Source organism: Coturnix japonica, chromosome 17, assembly GCF_054131305.1.
Source record: "Coturnix japonica strain WE chromosome 17, WE-NBRP24, whole genome shotgun sequence".
In the NCBI taxonomy this organism is placed as follows: Eukaryota; Metazoa; Chordata; class Aves; order Galliformes; family Phasianidae; genus Coturnix; species Coturnix japonica.
In genome coordinates, this window is record NC_140679.1 from 481,118 (window position 1) to 497,978 (window position 16,861).

The window sequence follows — 16,861 nt, forward strand, 5'->3', positions numbered from 1 at the left end:
ATTGGGGGGTCTATGGGGTCCATGGGGTCTATAGGGTCTATGGGGTCTATGGGGTGCGGTCCATGGGGGTCTATGGGGTGTCCATGGGGGTCTATGGGGTCTATGGGGTGGGGTCTATGGGGCCTATAGGGTCTATGGGGGAATCTATGGGGTTTCCTATGGGGTTTCCCCCCCCCAATTCCACTTACCATGGTGCTGCTCTCTTTAGGGTCGCTGTGGGGCCGCTATGGGGTGGCAGTGGGGCAGCTATGGGGCAGCTATGGGGCAGCTATGGGGCGGACCCCCCCCCCTTTTATTGCCCCCCTTTATGGGGGTGGGGCCGGACCCGAAATAGAACTGAAGGGGGGGGGGGGGAGGGGGGCAGCCCCACAGCGCCCTATAAGGAGTGGGGCTAAAGATAGCGCGGCCCCATAGAAACCCCATAGAGACACATAGGGACCCCATAGAGACCCCATAGGGACCCATAGGGACCCATAGAAACCCCATAGGGACCACATAGGGACCCCATAGGGACCCCATAGGGATCCCATAGAGACCCCATAGAGCCCCATAGGGACCCCATAGAGCCCCATAGGGACCCATAGAGACACTGTGCCCCATAGAAACCCCATAGAGACACATAGGGACCCCATAGAGACCCCACAGGGACCCATAGGGTCCCATAGAGACCCATAGAGACCCTATAGAGACCCTATAAAAACCCCATAGGGACCACATAGGGACCCCATAGGGACCCCATAGGGATCCCATAGAGACCCCATAGGGACCCATAGGGACCCATAGAGACCCCATAGAGACACTGTGCCCCATAGGGACCCCATAGAGATTCATAGAGACCCCATAGAGACACATAGGGACCCATAGAGACCCTATAGGGACACAGTGCCCCATAGAAACCCCATAGAGACCCCATAGAGACACTGTGCCCCATAGAAACCCCATAGAGACCCCATAGGGACCCATAGAGACCCCATAGAGACCCATAGAGACCCCATAGGGACCCATAGAGACCCCATAGAGACACACTGAGACCCCATAGGGACCCATAGAGACACTGTGCCCCATAGAAACCCCATAGAGACACATAGGGACCCCATAGAGACCCCATAGGGACCCATAGGGACCCATAGAGACCCCATAGAGACCCTATAAAAACCCCATAGGGACCACATAGGGACCCCATAGGGACCCCATAGGGATCCCATAGAGACCCCATAGGGACCCATAGGGACACATAGAAACCCCATAGAGACCCCATAGGGACACTGTGCCCCATAGGGACCCCATAGATATTCATGGTACCCATAGAGACCCATAGAGACCCATAGAGACCCCATAGAGACCCTATAAAAACCCCATAGGGACCACATAGGGACCCCATAGGGACCCCATAGGGATCCCATAGAGACCCCATAGGGACCCATAGTGACACATAGAAACCCCATAGAGACCCCATAGGGACACTGTGCCCCATAGGGACCCCATAGATATTCATGGTACCCATAGAGACCCATAGGGACCCATAGAGACCCACAGGGACCCATAGGGACCCATAGGGACCCATAGAGAACCCATAGAGACCCCATAGGGACACTGTGCCCTATAGAGACCCCATAAAGACACTGTGCCCCATAGAGACCCCATAGAGACCCATAGGGACGCATAGGGACCCCATGGAGTCCCCATAGAGACACATAGGGACCCATAGAGACCCCATAGGGACCCTATAGGGACCCATAGAGACACTGTGCCCCATAGAGACCCCATAGGGACACATAGGGACCCATAGAGACCCCATAGAGGCACTGTGCCCCATAGAGACCCCATAGAGACCCTATAGGGAGACTGTGCCCCATAGAAACCCCATAGAGACCCATAGAAACCCACAGTGACACTGTGCCCCATAGAGACCCCATAGAGACCCCATAGGGACACAGTGCCCCATAGAGACCCCATAGAGACCCCATAGAGACCCATAGGGACGCATAGGGACCCCATGGAGTCCCCATAGAGACACATAGGGACCCATAGAGACCCCATAGGGACCCTATAGGGACCCATAGAGACACTGTGCCCCATAGAGACCCCATAGGGACACATAGGGACCCATAGAGACCCCATAGAGGCACTGTGCCCCACAGAGACCCCATAGAGACCCTATAGGGAGACTGTGCCCCATAGAAACCCCATAGAGACCCATAGAAACCCACAGTGACACTGTGCCCCATAGAGACCCCATAGAGACCCCATAGGGACACAGTGCCCCATAGAGACCCCATAGAGACCCCATAGAGACCCATAGGGACCCCATAGAGACCCATAGGGACCCATAGAGACCCCATAGAGACCCCATAGAGACCCATAGGGACCCATAGAGACTCTATAGAGACCCCATAGAGCCCCATAGAGACCCCATAGAGACACTGTGCCCCATAGGGACCCCATAGAGATTCATAGAGACCCCATAGAGACACATAGGGACCCATAGAGACCCTATAGGGACACAGTGCCCCATAGAAACCCCATAGAGACCCCATAGGGACCCATAGAGACCCCATAGAGACCCATAGAGACCCTATAGGGACCCATAGAGACCCCATAGAGACCCATAGAGACCCATAGGGACCCCATAGGGACCCCATAGAGACCCATAGGGACCCATAGGGACCTATAAAAACCCCATAGAGACACTGTGCCCCATAGAGACCCCATAGAGACCCCATAGGGACACATAGAGACCCCATAGAGACACACTGAGACCCCATAGGGACCCATAGAGACACTGTGCCCCATAGAGAACCCATAGAGACCCCTTAGGGACCCATAGAGACCCATAGAGACCCCATAGAGACCCCATAGAGACACTGTGCCCCATAGAGACCCCATAGAGACACATAGGGACCCATAGTGACCCCATAGAGAAACATTGGGACCCATAGAGACCCCATAGAGACCCCATAGGGACACTGTGCCCCATAGAGACCCCATAGAGACCCCATAGAGACCCATAGGGACCCATAGAGACCCCATAGGGACACAGTGCCCCATAGAAACCCCACAGGGACACTGTGCCCCATAGAGACACCATAGAGACCCCATAGGGACCCATAGGGACACATAGAGACCCCATAGAGACACACTGAGACCCCATAGGGACCCATAGAGACACTGTGCCCCATAGAGAACCCATAGAGACCCCATAGGGACCCATAGAGACACTGTGCCCCATAGAGAACCCATAGAGACCACATAGGGACCCATAGAGACCCCATAGAGACCCCATAGAGATCCATAGTGACCCCATAGAGACACACTGAGACCCCATAGAGACCCATAGAGACACTGTGCCCCATAGAGACACACTGAGACCCCATAGTGACCCCATAGAGACACTGTGCCCCATAGAGACCCCATAGAGACACATAGCGACCCATAGAGACCCCATAGAGACACTGTGCCCCATAGAGACCCTATAGGGACCCATAGGGACACAGTGCCCCATAGAAATCCCATAGAGACCCTATAGGGACCCATAGAGACCCCACAGGGACCCATAGAGACCCATAGAGACCCATAGAGACCCTTTTGGGGCACAGTGCCCCATAGAGACCCATAGAGACCCATAGGGACCCATAGAGACCTATAGAAACCCCACAGAGACACTGTGCCCCAAAGAGACCCTATAGGGACCCATAGGGACACAGTGCCCCATAGAGACCCCATAGAGACCCCATAGAGACACTGTGCCCCATAGAGACCCCATACAGACCCCATAGGGACCCATAGGGACACATAGAGACCCCATAGAGACACACTGAGACCCCATAGGGACCCATAGAGACACTGTGCCCCATAGAGAACCCATAGAGACCCCATAGGGACCCATAGAGACCCCATAGGGACACTGTGCCCTATAGAGACCCCATAAAGACACTGTGCCCCATAGAGACCCCATAGAGACCCATAGAGACGCATAGGGACCCCATGGAGTCCCCATAGAGACACATAGGGACCCATAGAGACCCCATAGGGACCCTATAGGGACCCATAGAGACACTGTGCCCCATAGAGACCCCATAGGGACACATAGGGACCCATAGAGACCCCATAGAGGCACTGTGCCCCATAGAGACCCCATAGAGACCCTATAGGGACACTGTGCCCCATAGAAACCCCATAGAGACCCATAGAAACCCACAGTGACACTGTGCCCCATAGAGACCCCATAGAGACCCCATAGGGACACAGTGCCCCATAGAGACCCCATAGAGACCCCATAGAGACCCATAGGGATCCATAGAGACTCTATAGAGACCCCATAGAGCCCCATAGAGACCCCATAGAGACACTGTGCCCCATAGGGACCCCATAGAGATTCATAGAGACCCCATAGAGACACATAGGGACCCATAGAGACCCTATAGGGACACAGTGCCCCATAGAAACCCCATAGAGACCCCATAGAGACACTGTGCCCCATAGAAACCCCATAGAGACCCCATAGGGACCCATAGAGACCCCGTAGAGACCCATAGAGACCCTATAGGGACCCATAGAGACCCCATAGAGACCCATAGAGACCCATAGAGACCCATAGGGACCCCATAGAGACCCCATAGAGACCCATAGGGACCCATAGGGACCTATAAAAACCCCATAGAGACACTGTGCCCCATAGAGACCCCATACAGACCCCATAGGGACCCATAGGGACACATAGAGACCCCATAGAGACACACTGAGACCCCATAGGGACCCCATAGAGACCCCATAGAGCCCCATAGAGACCCATAGAGACACTGTGCCCCATAGGGAACCCATAGAGATTCATGGTGACCCATAGAGACCCATAGGGACCCATAGAGACCCATAGAGACCCATAGAGACCCTATAGGTACCCATAGAGACCCATAGAGATCCCATAGAGACACTCTGCCCCATAGGGACCCATAGAGACCCCATAGGCACCAATAGAGACCCCATAGGGACCCATAGAGACCCCATAGGCACACTCTGCCCCATAGAGACCCCATAGGGACCCCATAGAGACACTGTGCCCCATACAGACCCCATAGGGACCCATAGAGACCCATAGACACCCATAGGGACACATAGAAACCCCATAGAGCCCCATAGAGACCCCATAGGGACCCATAGGGACCCATAGAGACCCATAGAGACCCCATAGAGACCCATTATGCCCCATAGAGACCCATAGAGACCCCATAGAGCCTCATAGAGACCCATAGAGACCCATAGGGACCCATAGAGACCCCATAGAGACCCCATAGGGACACATAAAGACCCATAGGGACACATAGAGACCCATAGAGACCCATAGAGACCCCATAGGGACCCCATAGAGACACTGTGCCCCATACAGACCCCATAGGGACCCATAGAGACCCATAGGGACACATAGAAACCCCATAGAGCCCCATAGAGACCCCATAGGGACCCATAGGGACCCATAGGGACACATAGAAACCCCATAGAGCCCCATAGAGACCCCATAGGGACCCATAGGGACCCATAGGGACACATAGAAACCCCATAGAGCCCCATAGAGACCCCATAGGGACCCATAGGGACCCATAGGGACACATAGAAACCCCATAGAGCCCCATAGAGACCCCATAGGGACCCATAGAAACCCCATAGAGCCCCATAGAGACCCCATAAGGGACCCATAGAGACCCATAGAGAACCCATAGAGCCGCATAGAGACCCCTGTTCCCTTCGGGACTCCATTTCCCAGCATCCCCCGCGCCGTCGCTCACATTACGTCATATTCTAGGACGTCACACCAGCGACGGAAGTAGATGGGGGAGGGGATGGGGGGGAAAAAAAGCCGAGTCACGTGACGGGGCAGTCATGTGAGTGGGGGTCACGTGACGGCGGCGGCGGCGGCGGCTGTGGGGAGTAAGCGGGACGGTCACGTGGGTTCTATGGGGTCTATGGGGTGATATGGGATTATATGGGGCTCTATGGGGGGATATGGGGTTATATGGGATTATATGGGGCTCTATGGGGGGATATGGGGTTTATATGGGATTATATGGGGTTATATGGGGGGATATGGGGGGATATGGGGTTTATATGGGGTCTATGGGGTCTCTATGGGGCTCTATGGGTGTCTATGGGGTGATATGGGTCTCTATGGGGGTCTATGGGTTCTCTATGGGTGTCTATGGGGTGATATGGGTCTCTATGGGGGTCTATGGGGTCTCTATGGGTTCTCTATGGGGCTCTATGGGGTGATATGGGGCTCTATGGGGTCTCTATGGGGCTATATGGGGGTCTGTGGGGCTGTATTTGGTCTATGGGGTCTCTATGGTGTCTCTATGGGTCTCTATGGGGGTCTATGGGGTCTCTATGGGTCTCTATGGGGTCTGTGGGGTCTATGGGTTCTCTATGGGTCTCTATGGGGGTCTATGGGGTCTCTATGGGTTCTCTATGGGGCTCTATGGGGTGATATGGGGCTCTATGGGGCTATATGGGGGTCTGTGGGGCTGTATTTGGTCTATGGGGTCTCTATGGGTCTCTATGGGGTCCCTATGGGGTTCTATGGGTCTCTATGGGTCTCTATGGGGTTCTATGGGTCTCTATGGGTCTCTATGGGGTCTGTGGGGTCTATGGGTTCTCTATGGGTGTCTATGGGGTGATATGGGTCTCTATGGGGGTCTATGGGGTCTGTGGGTTCTCTATGGGGTGATATGGGGTTCTATGGGGTCTCTATGGGTCTCTATGGGGTCTGTGGGGTCTATGGGTTCTCTATGGGTGTCTATGGGGTGATATGGGTCTCTGTGGGGGTCTATGGGGTCTCTATGGGTTCTCTATGGGGCTCTATGGGGTGATATGGGTCTCTATGGGGTCTCTATGGGGTCTCTATGGGGCTCTATAGGGTGATATGGGGCTCTATGGGGTCTCTATGGGGCTATATGGGGGTCTGTGGGGCTGTATTTGGTCTATGGGGTCTCTATGGTGTCTCTATGGGTCTCTATGGGTCTCTATGTGGTTATATGGGGTCTCTATGGGGTCTCTATGGGGGTCTATGGGGTCTCTATGGGTTCTCTATGGGGCTCTATGGGGTGATATGGGTCTCTATGGGGGTCTATGGGGTCTCTATGGGGTCTCTATGGGTCTCTATGGGGTCTGTGGGGTCTATGGGTTCTCTATGGGTGTCTATGGGGTGATATGGGTCTCTATGGGGTCTCTATGGGGCTCTATGGGGTGATATGGGGCTCTATGGGGCTATATGGGGGTCTGTGGGGCTGTATTTGGTCTATGGGGTGTCTATGGTGTCTCTATGGGTCTCTATGGGTCTCTATGTGGTTATATGGTCTCTATGGGGTCTCTATGGGTCTCTATGGGGTCTGTGGGGTCTATGGGTTCTCTATGGGTGTCTATGGGGTGATATGGGTCTCTGTGGGGGTCTATGGGGTCTCTATGGGTTCTCTATGGGGCTCTATGGGGTGATATGGGGCTCTATGGGGTCTCTATGGGGCTATATGGGGGTCTGTGGGGCTGTATTTGGTCTATGGGGTGTCTATGGGTCTCTATGGGTCTCTATGGGTCTCTATGGGTCTCTATGTGGTTATATGGGGTCTCTATGGGTCTCTATGGGGTCTGTGGGGTCTATGGGTTCTCTATGGGTGTCTGTGGGGTGATATGGGTCTCTATGGGGGTCTATGGGGCTCTATGGGGTGATATGGGGTTCTATGGGGTCTCTATGGGGCTCTATGGGGGTCTGTGGGGCTGTATTTGGTCTATGGGGTCTCTATGGGTCTCTATGGGTCCCTATGGGGTTCTATGGGGTCTCTATGGGTCTCTATGGGGCTCTATGGGGTGATATGGGGCTCTATGGGGTCTGTGGGGTCTATGGGTTCTCTATGGGGGTCTGTGGGGTGATATGGGTCTCTATGGGGGTCTATGGGTTCTCTATGGGGCTCTATGGGGTGATATGGGGCTATATGGGGGTCTGTGGGGCTGTATTTGGTCTATGGGGTGTCTATGGGTCTCTATGGGTCTCTATGGGGTTCTATGGGGTCTCTATGGGTCTCTATGGGGTCTGTGGGGTCTATGGGTTCTCTATGGGTGTCTATGGGGTGATATGGGTCTCTATGGGGGTCTATGGGGTCTCTATGGGTTCTCTATGGGGCTCTATGGGTCTCTATGGGGTCTATGGGGTCTCTATGGGTTCTCTATGGGTGTCTATGGGGTGATATGGGTCTGTATGGGGGTCTATGGGGTCTCTATGGGTTCTCTATGGGGTCTATGGGGTCTCTATGGGTCTCTATGGGTCTCTATGGGGTCTATGGGGTCTCTATGGGGTGTCTATGGGTGATATGGGGTGATATGGGGTTCTATGGGGTCTATGGGGTTTATATGGGGTTCTATGGGGTTTATATGGGGTCTATGGGGTTTATGGGGGTTATATGGGGTCTATGGGGTCTCTATGGGGCCTCTATGGGGTTATGTGGGGTTATATGGGGGGATATGGGTCTCTATGGGGTCTATGGGGTTCTGTGGGTCTCTATGGGGCTCTATAGGAATCTATGGGTCTTTATGGGGTCTATGGGGTTCTGTGGGGGGATATGGGGGGATATTGGGTTATATAGGATGATATTGGGTCTCTATGGGGTCTCTATGGGTCTCTATGGGTCTCTATGGGTCTCTATGGGGTCTCTATGGGGTCTCTATGGGGTCTCTATGGGTCTCTATGGGGTCTCTATGGGTCTCTATGGGGTCTCTATGGGTCTCTATGGGGTTCTATTGGTCTCTATGGGGTCTATGGGGTCTCTATGGGTCTCTATGGGTCTCTATGGGGTCTATGGGTCTCTATGGGTCTCTATGGGTCTCTATGGGGCTCTATGGGGTCTCTATGGGGTCTCTATGGGTCTCTATGGGGTCTATGGGGTCTCTATGGGGTCTATGGGGTTCTATTGGTCTCTATTGGTCTCTCTGGGTCTCTATGGGTCGCTATGGGTCTCTATGGGGTCTCTATGGGTCTCTGTGGGTTACTATGGGGTCTCTATGGGGTGGGATCTGTGGGTCAGGGCTCTATGGGGTCTCTATGGGTCCCGATAGGTCCCTATGTGTCTCTATGTGGTTGGAATCTATGGGGCAGGATCTATGGGTTAATCTCTGCCCCACAGGTCCCGTCGGCCCCACATGGCGCCACTTGTGGGGCCGGAGCTGCTCAGCCCCATTGATGACGGCGGCGGGGATGGGGCCAGCCCCACAGCAGCGCCCCATAGCGTAGCACCCCATAGTGTGCCCCATAGCATAGCACCCCATAACATAGCACCCCATAACATAGCACCCCATAGCGCACCCCATAGCATAGAGCCCCATAGCTCTGTGCCCCATAGCACACCCCATAGCATAGAGCCCCATAGCACACCCCATAACATAGAGCCCCATAGCACATCACCCTATAGCCCTGTGCCCCATAACCCCCTGCCCCATAGCACAGAGCCCCATAACCCCCTGCCCCATAGCTCTGAGCCCCATAGTGTGCCCCATAGCACAGAGCCCCATAGTGTGCCCCATAGCTCTGAGCCCCATAGCACAGAGCCCCATAACCCCCTGCCCCATAGCTCTGAGCCCCATAGCGTGCCCCATAGCTCTGAGCCCCATAGCGTGCCCCATAGCATAGAGCCCCATAGCACATCACCCTATAGCCCTGTGCCCCATAACCCCCTGCCCCATAGCACAGAGCCCCATAACCCCCTGCCCCATAGCTCTGAGCCCCATAACCCCCTGCCCCATAGCTCTGAGCCCCATAGTGTGCCCCATAGCGTGCCCCATAGCATAGAGTCCCATAACATAGCACCCCATAGCACACCCCATAGCATAGAGCCCCATAGTGTGCCCCATAGCATAGAGCCCCATAGCACATCACCCTATAGCCCTGTGCCCCATAACCCCCTGCCCCATATAACAGAGCCCCATAACCCCCTGCCCCATAGCACAGAGCCCCATAGCGTGCCCCATAGCACAGAGCCCCATAGTGTGCCCCATAGCTCTGAGCCCCATAACCCCCTGCCCCATAGCTCTGAGCCCCATAGTGTGCCCCATAGCACAGAGCCCCATAGCGTGCCCCATAGCACAGAGCCCCATAACCCCCTGCCCCATAGCTCTGAGCCCCATAGTGTGCCCCATAGCACAGAGCCCCATAGCGTGCCCCATAGCTCTGAGCCCCATAGCACACCTCATAACCCCCTGCCCCATAGCCCCCTGCCCCATAGCCTGCCCCATAGTGTGCCCCATAGCTCTGTGCTCCATAGCATAGAGCCCCATAGCGCACCCCACAGCACACCCCATAACATAGCACCCCATAGCTCTGAGCCCCATAACGTCCCCCATAGCGTGCCCCATAACCCTGTGCCCCATAGCGTACCCCATAGCACAGAGCCCCATAACCCCCTGCCCCATAGCTCTGAGCCCCATAGCACATCACCCTATAGCCCCGTGCCCCATAACCCTGAGCCCCATAGCCCCGTGCCCCATAGCACAGAGCCCCATAACCCCCTGCCCCATAGCGTGCCCCATAGCTCTGTGCCCCATAGCATAGAGCCCCATAGCACATCACCCTATAGCCCCGTGCCCCATAACCCTGAGCCCCATAGCCCCATGCCCCATAGCACAGAGCCCCATAACCCCCTGCCCCATAGCGTGCCCCATAGCTCTGTGCCCCATAGCACATCACCCTATAGCCCTGAGCCCCATAGCCCCGAGCCCCATAGCTCCGAGCCCCATAGCTCTGTGCCCAATAGCTCTGTGCCCCATAGCTCTGTGCCCCATAGCGTGCCCCATAACCCTGTGCCCCATAGCACAGAGCTCCATAACCCCCTGCCCCATAGCGTGCCCCATAGCTCTGTGCCCCATAGCACATCACCCTATAGCCCCGTGCCCCATAACCCTGAGCCCCATAGCCCCGTGCCCCATAGCACAGAGCCCCATAACCCCCTGCCCCATAGCCTGCCCCATAGCTCTGTGCCCCATAGCTCTGTGCCCCATAGCACATCACCCTATAGCCCTGAGCCCCATAGCTCCGAGCCCCATAGCCCCGAGCCCCATAGCTCTGTGCCCCATAGCTCTCTGCCCCATAGCTCCGAGCCCCATAGCGTGCCCCATAGCTCCGAGCCCCATAGCGTGCCCCATAGCTCTGTGCCCCATAGCACATCACCCTATAGCCCCGTGCCCCATAACCCCGAGCCCCATAGCTCCGAGCCCCATAGCGTGCCCCATAGCACAGAGCCCCATAGCTCTGTGCCCCATAGCTCTGTGCCCTATAGCACATCACCCTATAGCCCCGAGCCCCATAGCCCCGAGCCCCATAGCTCCGAGCCCCATAGCGTGCCCCATAGCTCTGTGCCCCATAGCACATCACCCTATAGCCCTGAGCCCCATAGCACAGAGCCTCATAGCCCCGAGCCCCATAGCACAGAGCCCCATAACCCTGAGCCCCATAGCGTGCCCCATAACCCCCTGCCCCATAGCTCTGTGCCCCATAGCTCTGAGCCCCATAGCGTGCCCCATAGCGTGCCCCATAGCGTGTCCCCCCGGCGTGCATGTCTGACGGTGGCGGTGCTGTGTTACATCAACCTGCTCAACTACATGGACAGATTCACTGTCGCAGGTGTGGGGCAGGGGGGGGTTATGGGGCAGGGGGGTTTATGGGGTGGTTATGGGGTGGTTATGGGGCAGGGGGGTGGTTATGGGGCAGGGGGTGGTTATGGGGTGGTTATGGGGTGGTTATGGGGCAGGGGGGTTATGGGGTGGTTATGGGGCAGGGGGGGGGTTATGGGGTTATGGGGTGGTTATGGGGCAGGGGGGGGTTATGGGGCAGGGGGGTTATGGGGTGGTTATGGGGCAGGGGGGGGGTTATGGGGTGGTTATGGGGCAGGGGGGTTATGGGGTGGTTATGGGGCAGGGGGGGGTTATGGGGTGGTTATGGGGCAGGGGGGTTATGGGGTGGTTATGGGGCAGGGAGGGGGGGTGGTTATGGGGCAGGGGGGTTTATGGGGTGGTTATGGGGCAGGGGGGTTTATGGGGTGGTTATGGGGCAGGGGGGTTATGGGGTGGTTATGGGGCAGGGGGGTTATGGGGTGGTTATGGGGCAGGGGGGTTATGGGGTGGTTATGGGGCAGGGGGGGGGTTATGGGGTGGTTATGGGGCAGGGGGGGGTTATGGGGTGGTTATGGGGCAGGGGGGGGTTTATGGGGTGGTTATGGGGCAGGGGGGTTTATGGGGTGGTTATGGGGCAGGGGGGTTATGGGGTGGTTATGGGGCAGGGGGGGGGGGGTTATGGGGCAGGGGGGGGTTATGGGGTGGTTATGGGGCAGGGGGGGGTTATGGGGTGGTTATGGGGCAGGGGGGTTTATGGGGTGGTTATGGAGCAGGGGGGGTTATGGGGTGGTTATGGGGCAGGGGGGGGGTTATGGGGCAGGGGGGTGGTTATGGGGCAGGGGGTGGTTATGGGGTGGTTATGGGGCAGGGGGGGGTTATGGGGTGGTTATGGGGCAGGGGGGGGTTATGGGGTGGTTATGGGGCAGGGGGGTTATGGGGTGGTTATGGGGCAGGGGGTTTATGGGGTGGTTATGGGGCAGGGGGGGTTATGGGGTGGTTATGGGGCAGGGGGGTTATGGGGTGGTTATGGGGCAGGGGGGGGGTTATGGGGTGGTTATGGGGCGGGGGGGGGTTATGGGGTGGTTATGGGGCGGGGGGGGGGGTTATGGGGCAGGGGGGTTTATGGGGTGGTTATGGGGCAGGGGGGGGGTTATGGGGTGGTTATGGGGCAGGGGGGGGTTATGGGGTGGTTATGGGGCAGGGGGGGGTTATGGGGTGGTTATGGGGCAGGGGGGGGGTTATGGGGTGGTTATGGGGCAGGGGGGTGGTTATGGGGCAGGGGGGGGTTATGGGGTGGTTATGGGGCAGGGGGGGGTTATGGGGTGGTTATGGGGTGGTTATGGGGCAGGGGGGTTTATGGGGTGGTTATGGGGCGGGGGGGTTTATGGGGTGGTTATGGGGCAGGGGGGTTATGGGGTGGTTATGGGGCAGGGGGGGGTTATGGGGTGGTTATGGGGCAGGGGGGTGGTTATGGGGTGGTTATGGGGCAGGGGGGGGTTATGGGGTGGTTATGGGGCAGGGTGGTTATGGGGTGGTTATGGGGCAGGGGGGGGGGTTATGGGGCAGGGGGTTTATGGGGTGGTTATGGGGCAGGGGGGGTTATGGGGTGGTTATGGGGCAGGGGGGGGTTATGGGGTGGTTATGGGGCAGGGGGGTTATGGGGTGGTTATGGGGCGGGGGGGGGTTATGGGGTGGTTATGGGGCAGGGGGGTTATGGGGTGGTTATGGGGCAGGGGGGGTTTATGGGGTGGTTATGGGGCGGGGGGTGGTTATGGGGCAGGGGGGTTATGGGGTGGTTATGGGGCAGGGGGGGGTTATGGGGTGGTTATGGGGCAGGGGGGTTATGGGGTGGTTATGGGGCAGGGGGTTTATGGGGTGGTTATGGGGCAGGGGGGGTTATGGGGTGGTTATGGGGCAGGGGGGTTATGGGGTGGTTATGGGGCAGGGGGGGGGTTATGGGGTGGTTATGGGGCGGGGGGGGGTTATGGGGTGGTTATGGGGCGGGGGGGGGGGTTATGGGGCAGGGGGGTTTATGGGGTGGTTATGGGGCAGGGGGGGGGTTATGGGGTGGTTATGGGGCAGGGGGGGGTTATGGGGTGGTTATGGGGCAGGGGGGGGTTATGGGGTGGTTATGGGGCAGGGGGGTGGTTATGGGGCAGGGGGGGGTTATGGGGTGGTTATGGGGCAGGGGGGGGTTATGGGGTGGTTATGGGGTGGTTATGGGGCAGGGGGGTTTATGGGGTGGTTATGGGGCGGGGGGGTTTATGGGGTGGTTATGGGGCAGGGGGGTTATGGGGTGGTTATGGGGCAGGGGGGTGGTTATGGGGTGGTTATGGGGCAGGGGGGGGGGGTTATGGGGCAGGGGGGTTTATGGGGTGGTTATGGGGCGGGGGGGGTTATGGGGTGGTTATGGGGCAGGGGGGTTATGGGGTGGTTATGGGGCAGGGGGGGGGTTATGGGGTGGTTATGGGGCAGGGGGGTTTATGGGGTGGTTATGGGGCGGGGGGTGGTGGTTATGGGGCAGGGGGGGGTTATGGGGTGGTTATGGGGCAGGGGGGGGGGTTATGGGGTGGCTATGGGGCGGGAGGGGGTGGTTATGGGGCAGGGGGGTTATGGGGTGGTTATGGGGCGGGGGGGCGTTATGGGGTGGTTATGGGGCAGGGGGGGGGTTATGGGGTGGTTATGGGGCAGGGGGGGGGTTATGGGGCAGGGGGGTGGTTATGGGGCGGGAGGGGGGGTTATGGGGTGGTTATGGGGCAGGGGGTGGTTATGGGGCAGGGGGGTTATGGGGTGGTTATGGGGCAGGGGGTTTATGGGGTGGTTATGGGGTGGTTATGGGGTGGTTATGGGGTTGTTATGGGGTGGTTATGGGGCAGGGGGGGGTTATGGGGTGGTTATGGGGCAGGGGGGTGGTTATGGGGCAGGGGGGTGGTTATGGGGCAGGGGGGTTATGGGGTGGTTATGGGGCAGGGGGGTTATGGGGTGGTTATGGGGCAGGGGGGTTATGGGGTGGTTATGGGGCAGGGGGTGGTTATGGGGTGGTTATGGGGCGGGGGGGGGTTATGGGGTGGTTATGGGGCAGGGGGGGGTTATGGGGTGGTTATGGGGCAGGGGGGGGTTATGGGGTGGTTATGGGGCAGGGGGGGTTATGGGGTGGTTATGGGGCAGGGGGGGTTATGGGGTGGTTATGGGGCAGGGGTGTTTATGGGGTGGTTATGGGGCAGGGGTGTTTATGGGGTGGTTATGGGGCAGGGGGTGGTTATGGGGTGGTTATGGGGCAGGGGGGGGTTATGGGGTGGTTATGGGGCAGGGGGGTGGTTATGGGGCAGGGGGGGTTATGGGGTGGTTATGGGGCAGGGGGGGTTATGGGGTGGTTATGGGGCAGGGGTGTTTATGGGGTGGTTATGGGGCAGGGGGGGGTTATGGGGTGGTTATGGGGCAGGGGGGGGTTATGGGGTGGTTATGGGGCAGGGGGGTGGTTATGGGGCAGGGGGGGTTATGGGGTGGTTATGGGGCAGGGGGGGGGTTATGGGGTGGTTATGGGGCAGGGGGGGGGTTATGGGGTGGTTATGGGGCAGGGGGGTGGTTATGGGGCAGGGGGGGTGGTTATGGGGTGGTTATGGGGCAGGGGGGGGGTTATGGGGCAGGGGGGTTATGGGGTGGTTATGGGGCAGGGGGGGGTTATGGGGTGGTTATGGGGCAGGGGGGGGGGTTATGGGGTGGTTATGGGGCAGGGGGGGGGGTTATGGGGTGGTTATGGGGCAGGGGGGTGGTTATGGGGCAGGGGTTGGTTATGGGGCAGGGGGGGGGTTATGGGGTGGTTATGGGGCAGGGGGGGGGTTATGGGGCAGGGGGGTTATGGGGTGGTTATGGGGCGGGGGGGGTTATGGGGTGGTTATGGGGCAGGGGGGGGGTTATGGGGTGGTTATGGGGCAGGGGGGTTATGGGGTGGTTATGGGGCGGGGGGGGTTATGGGGTGGTTATGGGGCAGGGGGGGGGTTATGGGGTGGTTATGGGGCAGGGGGGGGGTTATGGGGCAGGGGGTGGTTATGGGGCAGGGGGGTTTATGGGGTGGTTATGGGGCAGGGTGGTTATGGGGTGGTTATGGGGCAGGGGGGGGGGTTATGGGGCAGGGGGGGGGTTATGGGGTGGTTATGGGGCAGGGGGGGGGTTATGGGGCAGGGGGGTTTATGGGGTGGTTATGGGGCGGGGGGGTTATGGGGTGGTTATGGGGCAGGGGGGGGTTATGGGGTGGTTATGGGGCAGGGGGGTTATGGGGTGGTTATGGGGCAGGGGGGGGGTTATGGGGTGGTTATGGGGCAGGGGGGTTTATGGGGTGGTTATGGGGCGGGGGGTGGTGGTTATGGGGCAGGGGGGGGTTATGGGGTGGTTATGGGGCAGGGGGGGGGGTTATGGGGTGGCTATGGGGCGGGAGGGGGTGGTTATGGGGCAGGGGGGTTATGGGGTGGTTATGGGGCGGGGGGGCGTTATGGGGTGGTTATGGGGCAGGGGGGGGGTTATGGGGTGGTTATGGGGCAGGGGGGGGGTTATGGGGCAGGGGGGTGGTTATGGGGCGGGAGGGGGGGTTATGGGGTGGTTATGGGGCAGGGGGTGGTTATGGGGCAGGGGGGTTATGGGGTGGTTATGGGGCAGGGGGTTTATGGGGTGGTTATGGGGTGGTTATGGGGTGGTTATGGGGTTGTTATGGGGTGGTTATGGGGCAGGGGGGGGTTATGGGGTGGTTATGGGGCAGGGGGGTGGTTATGGGGCAGGGGGGTGGTTATGGGGCAGGGGGGTTATGGGGTGGTTATGGGGCAGGGGGGTTATGGGGTGGTTATGGGGCAGGGGGGTTATGGGGTGGTTATGGGGCAGGGGGTGGTTATGGGGTGGTTATGGGGCGGGGGGGGGTTATGGGGTGGTTATGGGGCAGGGGGGGGTTATGGGGTGGTTATGGGGCAGGGGGGGGTTATGGGGTGGTTATGGGGCAGGGGGGGTTATGGGGTGGTTATGGGGCAGGGGGGGTTATGGGGTGGTTATGGGGCAGGGGTGTTTATGGGGTGGTTATGGGGCAGGGGTGTTTATGGGGTGGTTATGGGGCAGGGGGTGGTTATGGGGTGGTTATGGGGCAGGGGGGGGTTATGGGGTGGTTATGGGGCAGGGGGGTGGTTATGGGGCAGGGGGGGTTATGGGGTGGTTATGGGGCAGGGGGGGTTATGGGGTGGTT

General features: G+C 58.5%; 2 protein-coding genes across 4 annotated transcripts in view; one reads left to right on the forward strand and one right to left on the reverse strand.

The window, feature by feature from the left end:
- LOC146757969 (myosin regulatory light chain 11) overlaps nucleotides 1-266 on the reverse strand; it is a 33,008-nt gene extending 32,742 nt beyond the window's left edge. For both annotated transcript variants that reach the window (XM_085518229.1, XM_085518227.1), the window contains exon 1: nucleotides 189-266. In XM_085518229.1, the coding sequence (XP_085374355.1) occupies nucleotides 189-191 (3 nt within the window). In that variant the 5' untranslated portion in view covers nucleotides 192-266. The remainder of the gene's footprint in view (nucleotides 1-188) is intronic.
- QPRT (quinolinate phosphoribosyltransferase) overlaps nucleotides 1-16,861 on the forward strand; it is a 72,050-nt gene that overhangs the window by 49,145 nt on the left and 6,044 nt on the right. The window contains exon 4 of one of the 2 annotated variants that reach the window (XM_085518220.1): nucleotides 9,159-11,647. In XM_085518220.1, the coding sequence (XP_085374346.1) occupies nucleotides 9,159-11,647 (2,489 nt within the window). Of the gene's footprint in view, nucleotides 1-9,158; nucleotides 11,648-16,861 lie in introns of those variants that run through there. The other variant, XM_085518222.1, reaches the window with a different exon arrangement.